At 40.3% G+C, this 18,772-nt stretch overlaps 9 protein-coding genes across 9 annotated transcripts; 6 read left to right on the top strand and 3 right to left on the bottom strand. All coding sequences in view use genetic code 12, as the record gives it.

The window, feature by feature from the left end:
• Positions 1-183: 183 nt before the first annotated feature.
• Positions 184-1,515, bottom strand: PGUG_03955 (uncharacterized protein; the record flags this gene model as incomplete). The annotated part of the gene is made up of 1 exon (XM_001483176.1): positions 184-1,515. The coding sequence occupies one exon, from the start codon at positions 1,513-1,515 to the stop codon at positions 184-186; it is 1,332 nt and encodes a 443-aa protein (XP_001483226.2).
• Positions 1,516-2,802: 1,287 nt separating this feature from the next.
• On the top strand, positions 2,803-5,103 carry PGUG_03954 (uncharacterized protein; the record flags this gene model as incomplete). Its single annotated transcript, XM_001483175.1, has 1 exon — positions 2,803-5,103. The coding sequence occupies one exon, from the start codon at positions 2,803-2,805 to the stop codon at positions 5,101-5,103; it is 2,301 nt and encodes a 766-aa protein (XP_001483225.2).
• A 701-nt stretch (positions 5,104-5,804) lies between these two features.
• Positions 5,805-7,148, top strand: PGUG_03953 (fungal specific transcription factor domain-containing protein; the record flags this gene model as incomplete). The annotated part of the gene is made up of 1 exon (XM_001483174.1): positions 5,805-7,148. The coding sequence occupies one exon, from the start codon at positions 5,805-5,807 to the stop codon at positions 7,146-7,148; it is 1,344 nt and encodes a 447-aa protein (XP_001483224.2).
• A 25-nt stretch (positions 7,149-7,173) lies between these two features.
• On the bottom strand, positions 7,174-8,466 carry PGUG_03952 (glycoside hydrolase family 172 protein; the record flags this gene model as incomplete). Its single annotated transcript, XM_001483173.1, has 1 exon — positions 7,174-8,466. One exon carries the CDS (start codon positions 8,464-8,466, stop codon positions 7,174-7,176), a length of 1,293 nt encoding a protein of 430 aa, XP_001483223.1.
• Positions 8,467-8,889: 423 nt separating this feature from the next.
• On the top strand, positions 8,890-10,467 carry PGUG_03951 (uncharacterized protein; the record flags this gene model as incomplete). The annotated part of the gene is made up of 1 exon (XM_001483172.1): positions 8,890-10,467. One exon carries the CDS (start codon positions 8,890-8,892, stop codon positions 10,465-10,467), a length of 1,578 nt encoding a protein of 525 aa, XP_001483222.2.
• A 1,224-nt stretch (positions 10,468-11,691) lies between these two features.
• PGUG_03950 (uncharacterized protein) lies at positions 11,692-13,014 on the top strand (the record flags this gene model as incomplete). Its single annotated transcript, XM_001483171.1, has 1 exon — positions 11,692-13,014. The coding sequence occupies one exon, from the start codon at positions 11,692-11,694 to the stop codon at positions 13,012-13,014; it is 1,323 nt and encodes a 440-aa protein (XP_001483221.2).
• An 86-nt stretch (positions 13,015-13,100) lies between these two features.
• On the top strand, positions 13,101-14,906 carry STB5 (Stb5p; the record flags this gene model as incomplete). Its single annotated transcript, XM_001483170.1, has 1 exon — positions 13,101-14,906. The coding sequence occupies one exon, from the start codon at positions 13,101-13,103 to the stop codon at positions 14,904-14,906; it is 1,806 nt and encodes a 601-aa protein (XP_001483220.2).
• Positions 14,907-15,000: 94 nt separating this feature from the next.
• Positions 15,001-16,524, top strand: PGUG_03948 (uncharacterized protein; the record flags this gene model as incomplete). The annotated part of the gene is made up of 1 exon (XM_001483169.1): positions 15,001-16,524. One exon carries the CDS (start codon positions 15,001-15,003, stop codon positions 16,522-16,524), a length of 1,524 nt encoding a protein of 507 aa, XP_001483219.2.
• Positions 16,525-16,598: 74 nt separating this feature from the next.
• PGUG_03947 (uncharacterized protein) lies at positions 16,599-18,143 on the bottom strand (the record flags this gene model as incomplete). Its single annotated transcript, XM_001483168.1, has 1 exon — positions 16,599-18,143. One exon carries the CDS (start codon positions 18,141-18,143, stop codon positions 16,599-16,601), a length of 1,545 nt encoding a protein of 514 aa, XP_001483218.2.
• Positions 18,144-18,772: the final 629 nt, after the last annotated feature.

Below are 18,772 nucleotides of genomic sequence, written 5' to 3'. Positions count from 1 at the left end.
GAGAAGCTCACGCAACTACGTCTAGGAAATGAGTTTGAAGTAATTGACGTTTCGAATATGCCAGCAAATTTTCAAATTCTAGAATATAATCGGCGTCGTGAAATCGAAGGACTTCACAGGTATTCTGGTACACAATTTTTCAGAGCCTTGCATTAGATCCACGAGAATATCAGCGTTACCACTTTAATATGCCGCCATGGCTTCTGGTAGGAAATCGGAGTCAATCAATTTAAGCTCAAAATTGGCAAAATTATCAATTCTTGCCTTGGTGAGTCCGAAATTCTGGCTATGAAGCTCAGGAACAATTACCGTGATGGTAGGATTTATTGACAAGTCAGCAGATTTTTCAAAGAAGGGATACAGCAAATGCTCTACGGCTGACAAAATTTTGCTCTCGGAGTCAGAGCAGTATGTGACATCATTTGGATTGCAACTCTCCAGGATCGAAGACAGTGACGAAGTTGTATAATTGGAACCATACTCGCAGCCAGATATAGATTGACTTGATACTGTGTGTGGCTGATTTGCGACAAAAAACGATTCACACGTATTATTTGAGGTAGGTGAATCACTTTCTGTGTCACATTTTAGCTCTTCAATGGAAGCCGTTATTGGAAATGTCTCTGAATTAAAGCTCGAAGCTTGCTTGGGCACAGATTGGAACACCTTTGTGTTGAAAGTTGGTTCTCTCTTTTCCAGTGGTGCAGAAATTCCACGCAAAGAAGTTTTCGTATCCCAAGAATCCTCACTTAACGTCGCTTTTTGCAGTTCTGAAGAAATTTCTGCCTCCTTTTTGAACATACTCTCAAAATATTGCAAGCATTTATCACCATAAGTCCTAGGCGTTATGCCGGTAACTGACTTGAACACCCTATGGAAATGCCATGGCGAAAGCCCAGATTTTGCAGCCAATTCTTTATATCCAACCACGCCGTTTCTTCTCTTTTGGCGCTTTTTTTTAGACCGAACTGGGCCAGAATTATGCACTTTGCGAGCCAAAGAAATACTTTCGTGAGCAGCTGCCACAGCCAAATGGTACAACGAGATCTCTACAAGACGGTAGTGATCAGAGTTGTAATTTCGGCGGTTAAAACATTTCCACCTGAGTCTGCAAAGAGCACAATTAGGAGAGTAACTGTCGACTCCCGTAAAGACAAGATCCTTAACATTTTCAGTTTCAAATGCAAGTTTAGTTCTTGGGTTTTCAGTCTCAATTCCAGCCTCAAGTTTGTCGCTTTCCTTTCCGAGGAATAATTGACGACGAAATCCAATCAGCTCATTAATACTAGCAACACATTGTTGCAAAACGATAAGATTAATTGCAGGACTCTTGGAATCCTTGTGAGTAGCTGCAACATAAGCATCGATAATGGAGTCCATACGGATATCTTTGATGCTGTCCAGCCTGATATCGACTGAATTTGCGTCAAGGTGACAGAAATTTGTTGATGATAAATTTTCACCGAATGAAGAATTGCTACCATAGAGACTGGTTGTGACTCTCTGAAAAGACATGATTGACTAAGTTGATAAACGAGTCTTTTTGAGTGCGTACACTTATGAGTATCTTATTTTGACTTCTCTGTGAGTCCTGACTATATATCATTTATGCTCAGCTCATCCACGGGACTGATTCATTGGTCTCTGAACGGCAGTTTAGTTTGGCTCTTGGCTACTATTGCATTGTGCATGCATAATGCATAAAAGTGGTTGCAAATTTGTGCGTTTTCGACATGACAATGCAGTTGCCGCATGAACGCGCATGGAATATACGGATGTTGTTCCTATTCTGAATCTAACCTTGGTTACACTGCATAATGCTTCCAAGCGATATGCAACCATCGGCTGACTTGTAATGTACAGTCTTTCAGTCGGTCGGCCATGAATCCTACCAAAGCCTCAATTCTGTTGTTCTACTTTGGCCATATTTTCGGCGTTACCATTATGGTATCAACGAATCTAAAACCTCGTGACATGACTTGTTTCATGCCTTCGAGAACTCTGACACTTTGGCTTTTCTACGACAAAGTCAAGCAGGGCACATAACATACCAAGCTATTTTTGGAATGCATTGCAGGAACAATGCAGACAAGAAATGGCCAGATTAGCGTTCCTGAAGCTTGGTACTGTCCCAAAACGAAATGAAGTCCGAATGACCCCGCTTTAAACGTTATTTTTGGCACCATCTTTTCCAAGACACTCGCCCATGGGTTTATTTCTTGACCTTTCAAGTATTTGTGTGCAGTATTTGCGGCCGCTTGGCGGCTCTTGGCTCTCGAGGCAAACGGCAATGGATTGAAATGGAAAGACCGCCCACTTGAATGACCCCACTTCTCGTAGTGCACTGGATATTTTGTACCAAGGTGTGATCAAGTGGGGTTTTCTGCTGAAAGAACTCTCGATACAAAAGTTCGAAAGAAATCGATTAAGAGTCTACCGGTTAGATTTTAACATGAATGATGAACGTACTTATATTTGTTTCACTATCATTAGATTGTTTGTCGTGTGCTGTGTTACCCTCCCTAAATTTTTAATTGCGTACAACATATTCCCGTATCTAGTTCCCATCAAATCAGGATCACGAATGCAAAGTGAATGTCAGGATAAAGAGGTGGGAAAAAATGATTTACAAATTTTTGGGAGATAGAGCCAAACCATATCACACAAGTTTTCAAGTATGAATTACTCTTTTTTCCTCCCGAATAATGCCTTAACACTATTGATAAAAGTGAGAATTTGCAGCCAAGTGTAATCCTGCACACCTAGCTGGACCCTTGCAGCGAGCATCTCCTATCTTTATTAATGAACCTAGATACTTTACCTTGCGAGATAGTCACACGTTGCTTTTCTTACTTGAGCACAAAACTTCTCATCAGCATATTACAGTTGGAGAACATTCCAGAAAACATATTCCAAGCTGTAGCTGAGAATTGCAATAATTTATGGTATTCAAAGCAAATTCGAGGGGCTAATAAACAAAGAATTGAAGGTATTGAAGCCCATTATGAAACGGACTTCGACCAGTTTCTACGTATACGCGAAATAATTGAAAAGAAATCACCTCAATGCCCTCTTTGGTTTCATTGTACTTGGGAAAACATTCATCAGATGCACCAAACCCTCGATGAAATCAACTTTGTTTACAACAACCAAAAATTGGGAATTCATGTCGACCTCAAAGACCTGACGTTTCGAGATTACCCTCTATTCTCAGACCATGATATTAATCTCAAGATCACTTCCCTCTCATTGGATGTGCATTTTGCTTCATGTCTTGATTTGAATAGTTTCCCGAAATTAGAAACATTCTATGGCAAAGAATGCGAGATAATTGTCGACTACGCCCATCCCAGCTTGAAGAATTTATACCTCAGTCATGGGATTTTCAGCACATTACCAGTTAATTTGAAAAAGTTGGTAGCGAAAGACTGCACCATAATAATGAACGAACACCATCCAAAACTAGAAACTCTTAGGGAGTTGATTATAGAAGACGCGAGGGCCCCTCACAATTGCACCTTGCTACTCCAAGTACTCTGGAACAGAAATTTGAAAACTTTTTCGTGTACCGGGTTACATCCATCAGATACGACTGAAGTTCACTCCATGATTGGCCCCAAAGTGACAAATCTTGGATTGGATGATTCACATCCGTCCACACTGCTACCCTATTTAGTCTCCTTTGATGGTACCGACCTCAACAATATGGCCAATTTTATTCATGTTAGCTCTCTTACATTGAGACAGCCTTGGGGAGACATCAACGACTGTCAGTTACCGCCCAACTTACTGGAACTTATATTGGAGCTGCCTTCAGGTAAAATTAGCAGCTTGAAATTTCCACTGAACTTGCTCAAACTTTCGATTACGAATGGTAAGTTTGAAGACTTGTCCAACTTTAATTTTCCGCCTGGAATAGTCGATCTCAACATAGAGGCTTGTCATATCAATCTGGCTTCCGGCTGCCTAAAACCATCCCTACCAGCGCGATTGAAGCGACTTTCACTTCAAGCTAATAGCCTTTCATCTTTCCGTGCCGTTCTTCCTTGCTGTGAATACTTGAGCTTGAGCTACAATGAATTAACGGAAGTTCAGATCGAAGCTCCCGTTCTTGAGCTTCTCGACTTGACCAAAAATCAGTTAACCTCAATTCCCAGACTTCCAGCTTGTCTTCAAGTACTTATTCTTAGAGAAAATAAGCTAGCTATCTCCCAGATGTCTGAATTGCCTTCTAGTATAAAGCTTTTAGACCTCTCGAGAGCTGAATACCTAGCTCTTCAGAACTACACATTTCCATCATCAGTACAAGAGCTATACCTCTCTGAAATAGAACTGTTAACTATGAGTGGAGTCAAATTTGCCAAAGGGTCAAAGTTGAAAGAATTGGATATAACCAGGTCTCGTATAACAAGAATCGACGATTCTTTTTCATATTCAATTGACAACGGAATGATTGAGCTCCCTCCAGGCTTGAAAGTACTAAAAATGCAGGGTACTTTTTTAAGTAACATCAAGAAGTTGACTATTCCGCAAACAGTTACTTTTCTAGATTTGAGAGATAATGACTTGAACTCTTTCAAAGTTGAGACCCATATTGAGACATTATACCTCAATGGAAACAATTTAAAAAGGGAATTTGTGGTACCAAACGGTCTGGAGCTAAGAGTCCTTGATCTCACAAATGCAGGGTATTCATTTGATATACTCAGAGCTGAGAAACTCATACAATTACGTCTAGGAGAGGACTATGAAGTGATTGATATTTCAAAGTTACCAGTAAATTTTCAAAGAGACCATACTGAGAGCCATGAAATGGGACTCCCCAGCTCTTCACCTTGGGACCTTTTCAGAAATCAATATAAGTTCTCGTATATCAGACCCCCGAGAGATATATCTAGAACTCTTAATTCAATGAACCAGGAACTGCCATGGCTTTTTTTAAGAAATCCAATTTCAGAAGACAATATGAGCTCTCATGTATCAGAAACATATCTAAACAGATTTCAGGAACTGCCATTTCTTTCTTTGAGAAATTCAACTCGAATGCGAAACTGGCAAACCTCGAATCTTGGCGTAGCGAGTCGGGGATGGCTCCTTAGCTGAACAATTGGCACTTTGTTAATTATTGACGTTCTGGATCAACAATTAATACAACGTAATCTTAAGCTTAGTTTCAATGTTAGGCTCAAATGATTATATCGTATATGCTCCCAAAAGGATTCAAATTCTTATCACTACAGAAAATTTCGCCCGAGCAGCGACACAATTTTGCAGCCTTTGGTAAGATCTAGAAGTATACAACATGTCTTCAAGTAAAACCCGGTACATTTTATAACTAAATATGAATCTCATAGAAAAGCTAGAAGTCAATTATGAAATCCACATACTAAATAAAGCTCGGACTTCAAAATCGCCATATGAAAATTTGGAATTTTATAATGCCAATAGATTCACCTCGAGTTTTGGAAGGGGCGCAAATAGCATCAAGTACCTTCAAACGAAATAGCCACCCAGACCTTTTTTGCAATCAATGAAGCAGCCCAAATTTAGCGTTTTCCTGCATCGGACAGATCTGGGGTGCATTTACGAAATTACGGGGAAAATTGCAACTCACAATAATATGGTAAACCAAAAGAATATAAAAACAAGACCAAAATATGGACGACCTTGTGATAACTGCTCCATAAGAAGAGTCAAATGCGGTAATGTTATACCCTGTCCAAATTGTATAAGGCATAACTTACCTTGTACGAACGATAGAGGAAGAAGAAAAAAAAGGACCAAAGAATGTAAGACCAAAAACTATGGAGAACATTTATCGAAGATATAATCTCTCGGAGAATCTGGAAGAAGTGACCATTTACAATTTTCAACCTCAGGTGGTGCTCGCTGAATTAATTCCATTTTTTCAAGTGTACCAAACTTGGTTTTATGAGATTTGGCCGATTGTATCGGTTACCCAACTCACGTCTAGTGTTTCAAAGAAAGACGTGTGTGAGTTGGACGTTAGTCATGAAAACATTCAATCTTATGCGTTGTGCTGTGCACTCGCTGGTGCTTTAAAACAGCATATTGACTGCCTTTCGCCTCTGCAAAAGATTTTAGAGGTTCCTAATAATGTATCTTCGGCGGATTTTATATCTGAGTGTTTGAGAGCACGCAATTTTTGCGACTACAGATCGAACCCAACCATAGAATCTGTATTGGTATCGTTTTTCCTTCACGTATACTATTCCAGTGCAAAACTGAATACGTCGGCAATTTTGTATTTGAAAGAAGCCATTGCCATTGCTGAGTTGCTTGGCTTACACGATAACACAAAATACTCAAATAAGCCACGAGAGGAAAAGCATCGGCTCAGAAACATTTACTACATTCTTGTGGTTGCTGAAAGATTTACAAGTCTTGAAGCCGATTTTTCAGTTCTTTTGGATGCGAGTCTTCCCTATGAACAGAGCTCAGTTGGTGATTTGTCTCAGATTGTCAAGGTATTTGCCTTACCTGACAAATCTTTTTTCATGAAGAGGTTCAACTGTAACATTTCAGTGAAAATGATTCCTGGAATTCAAGACGAGCTCTATAAAATAAGAATCGGAGAGAATTCTTCAGAAATTCAAAAGGTGAATATCTTGTTGAGCAAGAGCTGGATGCAGCTGCTTGTTTGGAATTTTTGCAATGAGAAGAAATTTCCAAACCGCTTACCGAATGACTGCTTCAGCACAAATTACCCTATACAGATTGCAAGGGATCTTTTGGAGACCACTCAAACCGTACCTTTCTACGCTTTTGAAACCAATGGACCATGTGTGACGACAAAATTGTTAACTGTGGCCGAAAGTTTAAGTGATGCTATAAACGAAAATAATTTTAGCATTGGGTATAATGCTTTAACGTCGGTGTTGGAGATAATCTCACGCCTAAACCTGAATAGCAATTATATCCCCAGTGCTTTACAGCAAAAATTGCACCAAATATCTCAGTGGCTGTGGACTAATTCTCTTAAATTTGGTGATCCGATGAAGGTGCAAATGCTTGATGAAAACGAATACATACAAGAGGAAGAAGCTGGAAACTCAAGAGTTGACAGGTGGTCGCCGATGCTGTCTTATAGTGTCTTCTATGGAGCTACAGGTGATTTTGATGTTTGATTGAGGACTGCTAGGGTCAACATAATCAATTGCCTTTTGAGTTATTCATGAATCTGGATCTTACTTCTGCAGCGATTTCCTTATTCTTCAAAGCCCTTTCCTTTGAGTCCTTGGCACGTCTTTCTGCTTCACTCTTTCTCTTTTCAAGGAAAGCTTTCATCTTTTCTTGTTGCTTGAGATGCATCTCACGAGCATCAGGACGAAGAGTGTTCAAGTCCGGTGCCTTTAATTCAGGGCTTGGAAGAATTGGACGTCTCACCAATCTTTTCTCAACATCTGGAATTTTCAATTTTGGTCCCGGTAAAGTTTGGTACCAATATGCTGTACTAGCCCAATCATCACTCAAATGGTTAGCATGTCCGTGTTCGAGAGTCACCTTGATTCTCTTTTCAAATCTTACCGGATCAACCAAATGCCATCTATAACTGACTTGGTTTTGAGGCACATCATCTTCATGAATAATGCTTCCACAAAATGGATAAGAATTCTTCTGCATCATCCAGCCTTGACCAAGGTAATCCTCACCACCAGTACCATGAATACTAGGTGGCCATGCTGGGTCATCATCTACCCAGATCATATCATCACCTTCTCCCCACCAGACATCCTGAAAGTGAATTACCGAATGGTTCATACCAATATACTGGCCTTGACCTTTAGTTTCAAGAACAACGTAGTTGTCTTTTCCATCTAGATTGGTGATATTGACATCATCAGTGTTCACTTGAATGTTGGGACCCCATCCATCTGTGACTTCTGTTCTGCGCCAATGCGAGTGAAAGTAAAGAATATCTTCCATTGGGTTTCGGTAAAGTTCATAGTCAATGTAAAAATATTGAATGTACTCGTTTTCACTTTGATTTTCAATAACAATCTTTGCTCTCTTGTTGAATGGCATTGTAAGATAACAGTTCATAGCAGCATCTCCACCATATTTCAAGGTTTGACTTGGCTTGACAGAGACTGTAAATGGCAACGACTGGAAGTTGGAAACCATAGAATTACCAACACAAAAAAAGTCTCCGAGTGGAGCCAAAACACTAGGATGTTTTTGGTTGTCCCAGTACATTTTAATGAGTACCTTTCTATAGAAATCCTCATCACGAGTTTCCCAATTAGGTCCTAACACTCTTGAGCAGGTTTGAACAAACCAAAGATGGGTGATAGCTCCAGGACCTTCAATATCAGCAATTTCAATTTCTTCGCCAGGCAAAATCACAAAAGAATCTTCATTCTTTCCTGAATGGTCCCAACTGGAAACTCTTCCAGTTCTGGCATCTTTCTTTTTGCAAACGTTGGATAAAATGTTGGATTGCATCTTAGTGGCTTAAGGTGGATCGTATTCGTTATATATTTCTCCACATGAGGATCCCCACATTACTCCACTTCTCAATTATTCTCGCAACATCAACAGACTCCCATTGGATAGATATGAAGAAATTGCGAAAGATATTGAGAAGTGGAGCTAATGTGGGGAAATTTTTTTCGCAGCCGTCGTAAATCGCGAAAACTGGGGTAAATTGCGAAAAAAATTGAGAGCAGTGGAGAAAGAGCACTTGTAGTAATTGAGCCAAGATGGCTGTTGCATGAATCTATAAGTACCACTCGTTTTTCAGAAAACCGCACCGAAAGCTTATCATGGGAAGCGTTACAGGCAAAATTAGTATCGAGCACAGCGAAGATATTGAGAGTATTCGTCCAACAGAGATAGGTGAAGGCAAGGTTGAAGATATATCAAAAGATGCTCTTGACAAAACATTGGGCGGATGTTTATGAACACACCGACAAAGAACACTCATTGAAGCTTATGCAAGCGCTCAAAGAATACAAAAAAGCAGTTATGTGGTCCATCATTGTTTCCTTGACTATTGTTATGGACGGTTACAATATCACACTTTTGAGTTCACTTTTTGGATTTGCTAGTTTTAAAAAAGAGTACGGTCAGCTTTTATCAAATGGAGAGTATGATCTTACTGCTTCTTGGCAAACAGCACTTTCAATGATGAATAGTGTTGGTAACATTTTTGGAATTATTTTGGGCAGTTGGTCGGTGGATAAAATTGGTCATAAACGGCTTATGCAAATATCATTTGTGTTTGCAGTGGGGTTTACGTTTATTCTTGTTTTTGCAAATTCCAAAGAAGTTCTTTTGGTGGGTCAATTATTAATGGGTTTTCCTAACGGTGTGTTTGGTGTTATTGGTCCCATGTATGCTTCTGAGGTTTGTCCAGTGGCTTTAAGAGGTTACTTGACAACATATGTCAATATTGCATTTATTATTGGCCAATTGATCTCCCAGGGTGTTTTAAAGGGTCTTGCAAATGAAACATTCAATTGGTCATATAGGATTCCTTTTGCTGTCCAGTGGTTTTGGCCCGTGGTGCTAGTTGGTCCGCTTGCAATTGTTCCAGATTCACCATGGTGGCTCGTTAGAAAGGGAGAAATCACCCGGGCAAAAAATGCCTATAAACGGTTAGTAACAAACAAGTCTGACTCGGAAATTAGCAATGCAATTGAATTCATGGTTCATACTACCAAAATGGAACAAGAAGTTCAAGCTGGCGCTACATACTTGGATTGCTTTAGAGGAGTTGATCTTCGAAGAACTGAAATAAGTGCCATTGGTTTGATGATTCAAAGTGTTACACTTGGTAATGTGATGTCCTTTGCAGTTTACTTTTTTGAACAAGCAGGAATCGACAATAGCAATGCCTTCACTTTGGGTATTGTACAATATGCTATTGGGTTTGTTGGAACCGTCATTTCATGGGTTTTGTTGGCACGAAACTTTGGAAGAAGAACCCTCTATTTGCTTGGATTAGGGCTTTGTGGACTTTCATTCTTGATCATGGGATTTATATCTTTGGCTCCACCTTCTAATCTGAGTGTTAAATGGGGAACAGCTTCTTTGTTATTTGTTGCAGTTTTCTTTTATGATATGACTATAGGACCAATTGCTTTTTCACTTGCGAGTGAAATGTCATCTACCAGATTAAGAGCGAAAACTATTGGTATTTCAAGAAACTTGTTTCATGTTTGGTCCATTGTGAACAGTGTGATCTACCCTTATATGTTGAACCAATCCGAAGGTAATTGGAAGGGTAAGGTTGGTTTTTTCCAAGTTGGTATAATTGCTGTAGCATTTACGTGGGCTTATTTCAGATTACCTGAACCAGCAGGAAGAACATATGAAGAGTTGGGAATCATGTTTATCAGAAAGGTCAAGGCGAGAGACTTTAAAAAGTATCAAATTGATACCTTGGATATTAATGAAATTGTGCAAATTGATGCTAAACAGAAAAATGCAGAAAAGCAATAACAATAGCAGAGAGATCAATGGTACAATAGTTTTCAGTAAGTAGGTATAGTGTTCTTTAATGTTGAGAAAGTTTTAGGTTTCGACTATGAAATTTCAATCGTAAACTATTATTCTTTCAACTAAACCAAATCTCTCATATAGCTTTCCTCCCGTTCGTTCATATATTTTTGTAGATACTACATAATCGTCATTGGAGGATCCGATTTGGTGAAGTGACCAAAACATGACTATACAATAAGTCGACTATTTGATCAGAAAAGCATTGTACTTTAACACCGTAGTGAGAAAAAGACCTCAATTACATTGGCACGGATCAGCAAACATAGAACTTAGTAGCCAATTTAATACAGCCTTACAACTCTTCACCACCACTATTTTAGTCGATTTTCGAAAATATTGCAAAATTTTAAAAAAAATGCAAACAATGAAACCAAAATTTTTTCTGAAGAGTCTTATATTGTATAGTCCCAAGTCCAATTGCTTTGGCCAGGATCTCTATCTACACAGCACATTGGCAGATTTTCTTCAAGAGTCGCATTTGCAGCCGGTGAGACTCAAGCCTCCCCTGCACGAGATATGTTGTCTTGAAGTTCTAATCTAGAGTAGATACTCACGCCTGACTTATAGGAAAGTTTAAATGCGGAGCATAAGTTTAATTGAGCAGAGTTCAGGTTAGTGGGGTGATTGACATTCATATTTGGTGCTGAAAATTTGGAACGCATGCGATGCGGCGTAGTGTATGATACGCATTGCCTGTAACTCCCGAGTTTAATTAGTGCGAAACGGAACTTGATAACTCAGGTACTTCTCAGAGAGTCCTCAAATCGGAAATCAACTGGTAATGTTATATCAAGGTAACCAAACGTAACCTTGAAGGTACATGCTCTCTATTTTTCATCAGTAAAGTTCACTATTAACTCATTAGTGAAACAGTTGAATGTTTTCCCTCAAATATTGATCAGCCCCAGCTACGACTTTTGGTTCAGATTTCACTCTCTACTTCAGTCAACTTCTTTCACTGAAGACAAATTGTATACCTCGAGTCGAACCACTAACCTTCCCCACTCCGACTGCATCAATTTAAAGTTGAGCTTCTTATCTAACGCCGCCTAATCCCGACACAAAATTACCACATACAGATGTCCGCCGCTCCATTGAGATAAATGGTTCCACTGTATAAATACAAAAGATACTGAGCCGGCCGATTAACACCCAATAAAATCAATGGCAATTCGTAAAGTGGGAATCATCGGTGGCGGTCCAGCGGGCGTAGCTGCCGCAAAAGCTTTGAGCTTGGAACCATCGAAATTTGACGAAATTCACTTGTTTGAAAAAAAGCCACAACTCGGCGGATTGTGGAATTATAGTGAAGACTACAAGGCAGAAGTCAAATATGAAATCAATGGTAGTGGAATTGAAGAGGAGCCCATTCGTTCCAGCAGTCCAATGTATAGGCACTTGGAAACCAATATCACAAAGTGGACTATGAAGTACAAAGATTTCCCCATGCCCGAATTTTATCCAACCTTTCCTTCTAGGGCTCAAATCGCCAAGTATATTAGAGATTATTCGAAGACTATCGTGGGTGTTACCATTCATTTGGGCTGTGGTATCGAAAAGCTTGAAAAGAATGGTACTGGAACTTGGACTCTTACTACCGAAGATGGTACAAAATTTGATTTTGATGCCGTGATACTTGCAAGTGGTCATTTCGATAAACCGTATATCCCTCAAACCCCAGGAATTCTCGCCTGGACCAAGGTCCATCCGGGTGAAGTGACTCATGCAAAGTACTACAACGACTCCACCTGTTTTCGTGATAAAACAGTGTTGGTAGTTGGAGGCTCCGCTTCCGGTATTGATATTGCTATGCAAGCCACAACTCAAGCGAAAACTGTTCTTAACACTACTAGAGGTGAATCTAAATCGTTGGATCCCGTCATTTCCATTCCAGAAGTTGTACACTATGATCCTGAGAACCGTCAAGTCACCTGCTTGGATGGGCAAAAGTATGGAGGAATTGACTCAATTGTCTTCTGTACGGGTTATTTGTATGATTTTCCTTACTTGAAGACATACATAGACGATTTGATCACTACAGGCAAGTTTGTCAAGAATTTGTACCGCCATATATTCTACACCAAAGATCCAACTTTGGCGTTTTTGACCATCCCAAAAAATGTGATTCCTATGCCGTTTTCTGAGTCACAGGCAGCTGTTGTTGCTCGGGTTTTTTCAGGCAGAATGCAACTTCCTTCTATTGAGGCTATGGAAAGTACATTGCCAGAGCCAATGGAGGGCATGCACATTCTCACGTTTCCTAAGGATGTAGAGTACTGCAAAGAATTGCAAGCATGGATCGACGATTCTGGAACTAAGGAAGGTTTTGAGGCGGAAGAATGGACTGAAGAGAGAACTACGACAAGAGGACTTACGGCTACCATTAAGGCCCGCAGACTTCTCGATGTTCTGGCGCACGTGAAAGAACTTTGGAAGAAGAAAGTGCCGTATCAGCTTCTAGATTGTCGTTATTCCACGTACATATAATAAATAGACCACCAAATAACCTATTTTGGTAGAGTGTAGTTGGACTCGCGGCTGCGAAAATCTTATCTTTTCTTTTAGCGAACAAGATGGGAAACACAGATGCGGGTAAAATAGGCATATATTATAACAAGTTCCGAGTATCCAAGGAACAAAAACGAGACCCTGACTATCTGGCGGAGTCAATATCTCCTTACTCGTGCAATCGATGCAAAAGAATTAAGAAAAAGTGCTCGAAAACAATACCAACCTGCGATAATTGTTTCAAGGCAGAAACCAATTGTGAGTACCTGAAGAGAAAGAAACGAAACTCCACGACTTTTGGGCTAAATATGGAACTAAATTCTGAAATTAATAACGTTTTTGGTCAATCTGAGACTGAGAATGACTTCCATACTGATCTAGGAATGGATATCCCCATGACGAACAGTGACCCTAATCCTGAGATGTATAAGTCCCCAACTCCTGGATTCTTCAGGAGAATTCTAGAGCAACCACTAGAGTCATCCGGTTATGATACGCCACAAAAGGATCTTTTTCTTTCAATTATTGGATACTCTCCAACCATTCTGGACGACGGAAGGGAGTCAATTTACCAAGTAAGCAAGTCTCTAGCACTCAAATTTGTGGAGGCGTATTTCAAGCACAACCATCGATCGTATCCCTTCATTAAAAAGTCACAATTCATCAGTCAAATCGAGAGCAATGAGTACATCAGCGACGAAGTAAATACAGTGGCTCAATTCGAGCTATACATGGTGATGGCTATTGGATGTACTACATTGACTAGAGTTGGACTCTTGTCGAAAGAGGACAACTTTAGCAAAAGCTTTTCCTCGAAATCTATTCAGTTTCTATCTAGAAACAAATCATATGACGATTTCGACCGGCTCCGAATGTTGATACTATTGTGCATTTATTCGTTTTTCGAGCCTAATGGACTACATTCATGGACTTTGTCTGGTACTGTTTCCAGAATAGCACTTTCTTTGGGTCTCAATCGGCAAGTTAGGGGCCCCATGGATCATGTGGAACGAGAAATGAGACATCGTCTTTTTTGGAGCGTTTACAATTTGGATAGGCTCTTATCGATAAGCTTTGGCAAACCGTTGGCTATTGACGAGGATGATATAGAGATTCCTTTGCCAAGTAAATTGGAAGATGAAGAATACGGAACAATGAAAATAATGCAATCGATGATACATTTAAGGAGAATAGAGGGAAAGATCATAAAGAAGGTATATTCATACAAAGCAGGACAGAAAGATCCCGAAACCAAGGAACTCATTGTTACAAATATCATCAACGAATTGGATCGCTGGTATGAAGCTTGTCCTATCCAGTTCAAAACGGACAAAAAGTTATTTTCGTTTTACACTTCAAATGCATGGTATTCTGCGAGATACTATCATTGCTTGATGCTCTTACACCGCCCTTCCTTTTTATTGCCCAAGACCTCCCCGCAAAGAATAGAGATTTTGGGCAAGGTAAGTCTTCAATCGGTACTTTACACTCACATTTTGTTCAACGAAAAGCTACTTCCGCTCAACTGGATCACCCTATACCGATTTCTAACCATCTGTTCGAGCATTTTATTTTGTTTGTGCAACTGGAGCGTTGATTTGATAGACTCAAAGACCGAAATTAACATTTGTGCTGAGATACTCGAAGCCTTCAGCGAAAAATGGGTGATTGCAAAAAAGTGTGCTCAGGTATTTCGTACAATTTGCGATAACATTCTTGAGATAAGTCTTAGTGCAGACGGACCAGAAATTACCGAAATGGCTAATCTATTCCGTGAGTTGATGGGCGTTGCCAGTGCCTACTACGACATATTGGATACGAACTCGGCAAAGTTGCCAATTACCACCCTCATAGACAACGATTTTCTGTAAGGCTTATCGTCATCCCCAAAAGGGAAATTTTCAGTCGGACAATCGATTCATTGTAAATGATAAACAGATCTGTTCTCTAATCTTAGTGTGCCAGATGAGAACATTCGTTACCCAGATTTTCTATGAAGCTTCGTCATTTGTTCCAATTCGTGTCAACGTTACTGATTTCAAAAATCGTCATTATTTGAGCGGCTACCAGAATGTCAAAAACAAGTTTCTGAAGGACCGAGATTGGGTTACTGGCGTGTTGGATGCTGCCTCAAGCTGCTCAATGGAAGTGGAATGTGGTGTTTGTACGGCTTGTATGCCTGGAGGCATGATGAACAAAGAGGCATTTCGCCAAATTGAACTAGATATGATCAATACTTTCAAGTCTTACGTTGAAGAAACAGGACCACCTGATATTGTTATGATGCTCTTACATGGAGCAAATGTGGTTGAGGGACTCGTTGATCCCGAGGGTGCGTTGGTGGAAAAGTTCAAGCGGATCTCACCTTCTTCGGTGATAGGAGTAACTCTTGACTTTCACGGCAATATCAGTGAAAACCTAACCTCATATGCGGATGTTGCGATTATTGGTAAGAAATACCCACACATAGACACCTATGAGAGAGGTGCTCTTTGTGTTGAACTAGCTAAAGACTTGGTAATTAAACCCAAGAGTCTCACCACATATAGGTTTCCCATTCCTTTGCTTTCAGCGTTGCCAAACCAAGCTACCGTTGCTGGTATGCCCTTCGAGATCATAATGAAAAAGTGCAATGAATTGGAGAACAAGCTTGGAGTCCGAGACTTGGCAATTGGTGGAGGTTTTGCATTTGGTGATTGTTTCGACGTTGGCATGTGTTTGTTAGCGACTAATGAAACCTATGAGCCATGCACAAAGGCTTTAAAAGCTATAAGCGACTTGGTGTGGCAATTGAAGCTGGAGATATTTGCACCAATTCCCAAACTAGACTCCGTATGGGATTTGATACAATCCAAAGCGAGTTTGGGGAGAGTGGTGGTGGCAGATGTCTCAGACTCTCCTGGCTCAGGTGGCACAGCAGATGAAACACACTTATTATCAAAACTACTAAGTTTACCTACACCATTTGTGAGTGCCTTTCATGTTGATAGAGCGGTGGTTAAACAGGCAATTGAAAAAGGTATTGGTAACGAAGGTACCTTCGAATTGGGAACTTCGTTGTCACACGCGAGCAGCAAGGTTCTTCAAGTCAAGGCTAAAGTTTCAAAGATTTTGGACTACAAGTATACAAACATTGGTGACATGATGCATGGAGCTACACTCTACGCTGGGATGACTTGTGTATTGGAAGCTGCTAATGGTTTGATTATAGTTACGACGGAGCGGATTCAGGCTTATGACATCAATGCTTTCATGGGAATAGGCATTGATATTTCCCAGACACAACCCTTGATAATCGCTATCAAATCGACGGCGCATTTTAGATCTTCTTACACCCAGATAGCTGATCAAGGAATTCATTTAGTTGATTGTGGAGGATGGTCTTGCCCAAACTTTGGGAACTTTGACTATAAATTTCGGAGAAAACCGCTATTGCCGTTGGAACCAATGGAAAAGGACCAATGGGACTCGACAATATTTGGTGGGTAGCATACAGTCAAATGTTAAAGTATTCTGTGAAAAACTTCATTAAGTCGACTCAATACTATTGAATGAATTAGTTATCAAACTGCTTCCTTGTTATCCTTCCTAGCTTGTTCTTCTTCAATCAATATTTCCTGGGTCTTGCTAAGAAACAAGTGTTTGTTGCGTAAAACTCCTTTCCTTTCAAGTCTCTGAATCAAAGCAATCACCAAGGTAACCACCGCTTCAAGCGTAAAAAACATGAAAGTAATAGGATAGGCATAAGGATAACGGGGTGCCTTGTCAGCCGGATACAAGTAGATGGGAATTGCAGCCGTGAATATAAACGAAGTGGCCTCAGCAACGCCTATCATCAAGTACCTTTGTTCTACTGCCGTACCCAACGTCTCTGACATCCAACTAATGAACAAGGCGCCTGCGCCGGTTTCTGCAAACATCAAATACCAGCCGGCAAATAATGCACTCTGGTTGCTTGGCCAAACCCACAAAATTATCGACCCAATTATCGCAGGAGTACAAGCTAGAGTTATTATAGACCACCGGTTTCCAACAGCATCTGAAAGCCAAGCCCAGCACAAGGTTGCGAAGATCTGGAGCCCATAACCTGCCGTAGGTAAGTTGTTGATCTGGGAGATGGAAAATGTACCTGTTGATTTCAACCAAAGGTTCATGTATCCGTAAAGTCTAATTGCAACCACATGACAAATAAAGCTCAACGAGAAAAGGTAAATGGGCCAGTCCACACACATATCCAAAAAATCTTGGAATTTCATATTAGGTTTGGTATTTCTGTTCCCCCGTTTTAATCGGCTTATTGCAATTTCTCTGTCTTTTTCATTGAACCAAAATGCCTTTGAACTCAAGGGTTCGTCAGGAATAGCAAAGAATCCCACAATCGCAACAGGTATTGTAATAATACCATCAAATATGAAAAGCCACCGGAAAGCCGAAAGTCCACCTACACCATCCATGCCTTTATGAAGGCCTGTTTGCAAGTATCCCGAGAACATCTGAGCAGCACTCGAGGAAGTTTGAAAGATACATGTTCTCTTTCCCAATTCATCTGGCAAGTAAAAGTTGGATAAGATTGTCATGATACCAACATAGGCAGTGCTTTCGAACAAGCCAATGAAGAATCTCAACGCATACAAAGTCTTGACATCTTTAGCTCCTGCCATTGCCATGACAAAGGCTCCGTAAAGCAATTCGTTTGCTGGTAACCAGATGGAAGGTCTGATATAATTGATAGCCACCTGAGAAGGAATTTGGCCAATGATGTAGCCAATGTAGTACCAAGTTGATAAATAGTTATACTGCAATCCTCCAAAATGAAGTTCTTCCTTCATTCCTGAAACATAAGCATTCGACACATTCATAGAATCCAAATATTTGACAAAGTAGGCCACACAAATGTATGACATTACCCAGCAGTCCACCTTGAATACAAACTTTCTTTCCTCCGGACTTTTGTCAAGAGAGTCCCAAATAATGCCTCTAATCTTTGTTTTCCAGTCAACTTTTTTGGAACTTAGCAGCCTGTTTTCGGCGGAAGAACCACCAGTAACAGAATCAACGGTAACTATTCCGTTCTTCTTCTCAAGATTAGAATCAATAACTTCACTCATGATAAGCTGGATATGATCTTGGTACAACTTTTATACAAAGAAGATCCATCGAGTTGGTCGATGATAGCATTTCTCCGACGATGAACATGCCTAATTGGGTGTGATTATGGCTTGCATCTCATCCACAATCTTGACGTAATCCCGATCCATAGTTGCCTATCTGGGACGAGCCGTTGATGTGCCACAATTAATTTTTCGGAGTTTCGATGCCAATTTACCGCATTGGGACATCGCTATCTCGGCACGTTACCGGCGATCATCGTATCTCCCCCGCCTCTCATCTTCGTTTCGTAAGCATAAATGGGTGCGTAATGTAGTCAAATTTACCAAAAAATGCTAACCGACCAAGAAGCTCGCGAATTGTACCGCAGATCCATCCACATTGATGGTTTGAACATTTGCAATTTTGGCGAAGATATCTTTCAAGCATGGCATAAGGGTGGTATAACCATGGTTTCTTGTACCTGTACTTTGTGGGAGAACTTCTCCGAAAGCATCAAGAACGTTATTCAATGGAAAAAATGGTTTGATGAGTTCTCACATTTGATATTGCAAGTGCACAATGTAGAAGACATTGACCGAGCCAAAAAGGAAGGCAAGACCGCAGTGTTGCTCTCTGGCAGAACACT

This window comes from Meyerozyma guilliermondii, genomic scaffold (genome assembly GCF_000149425.1).
Source record: "Meyerozyma guilliermondii ATCC 6260 scaffold_5 genomic scaffold, whole genome shotgun sequence".
In the NCBI taxonomy this organism is placed as follows: domain Eukaryota; kingdom Fungi; phylum Ascomycota; class Pichiomycetes; order Serinales; family Debaryomycetaceae; genus Meyerozyma; species Meyerozyma guilliermondii.
This window is presented reverse-complemented; position numbering and strand designations above follow the sequence as displayed.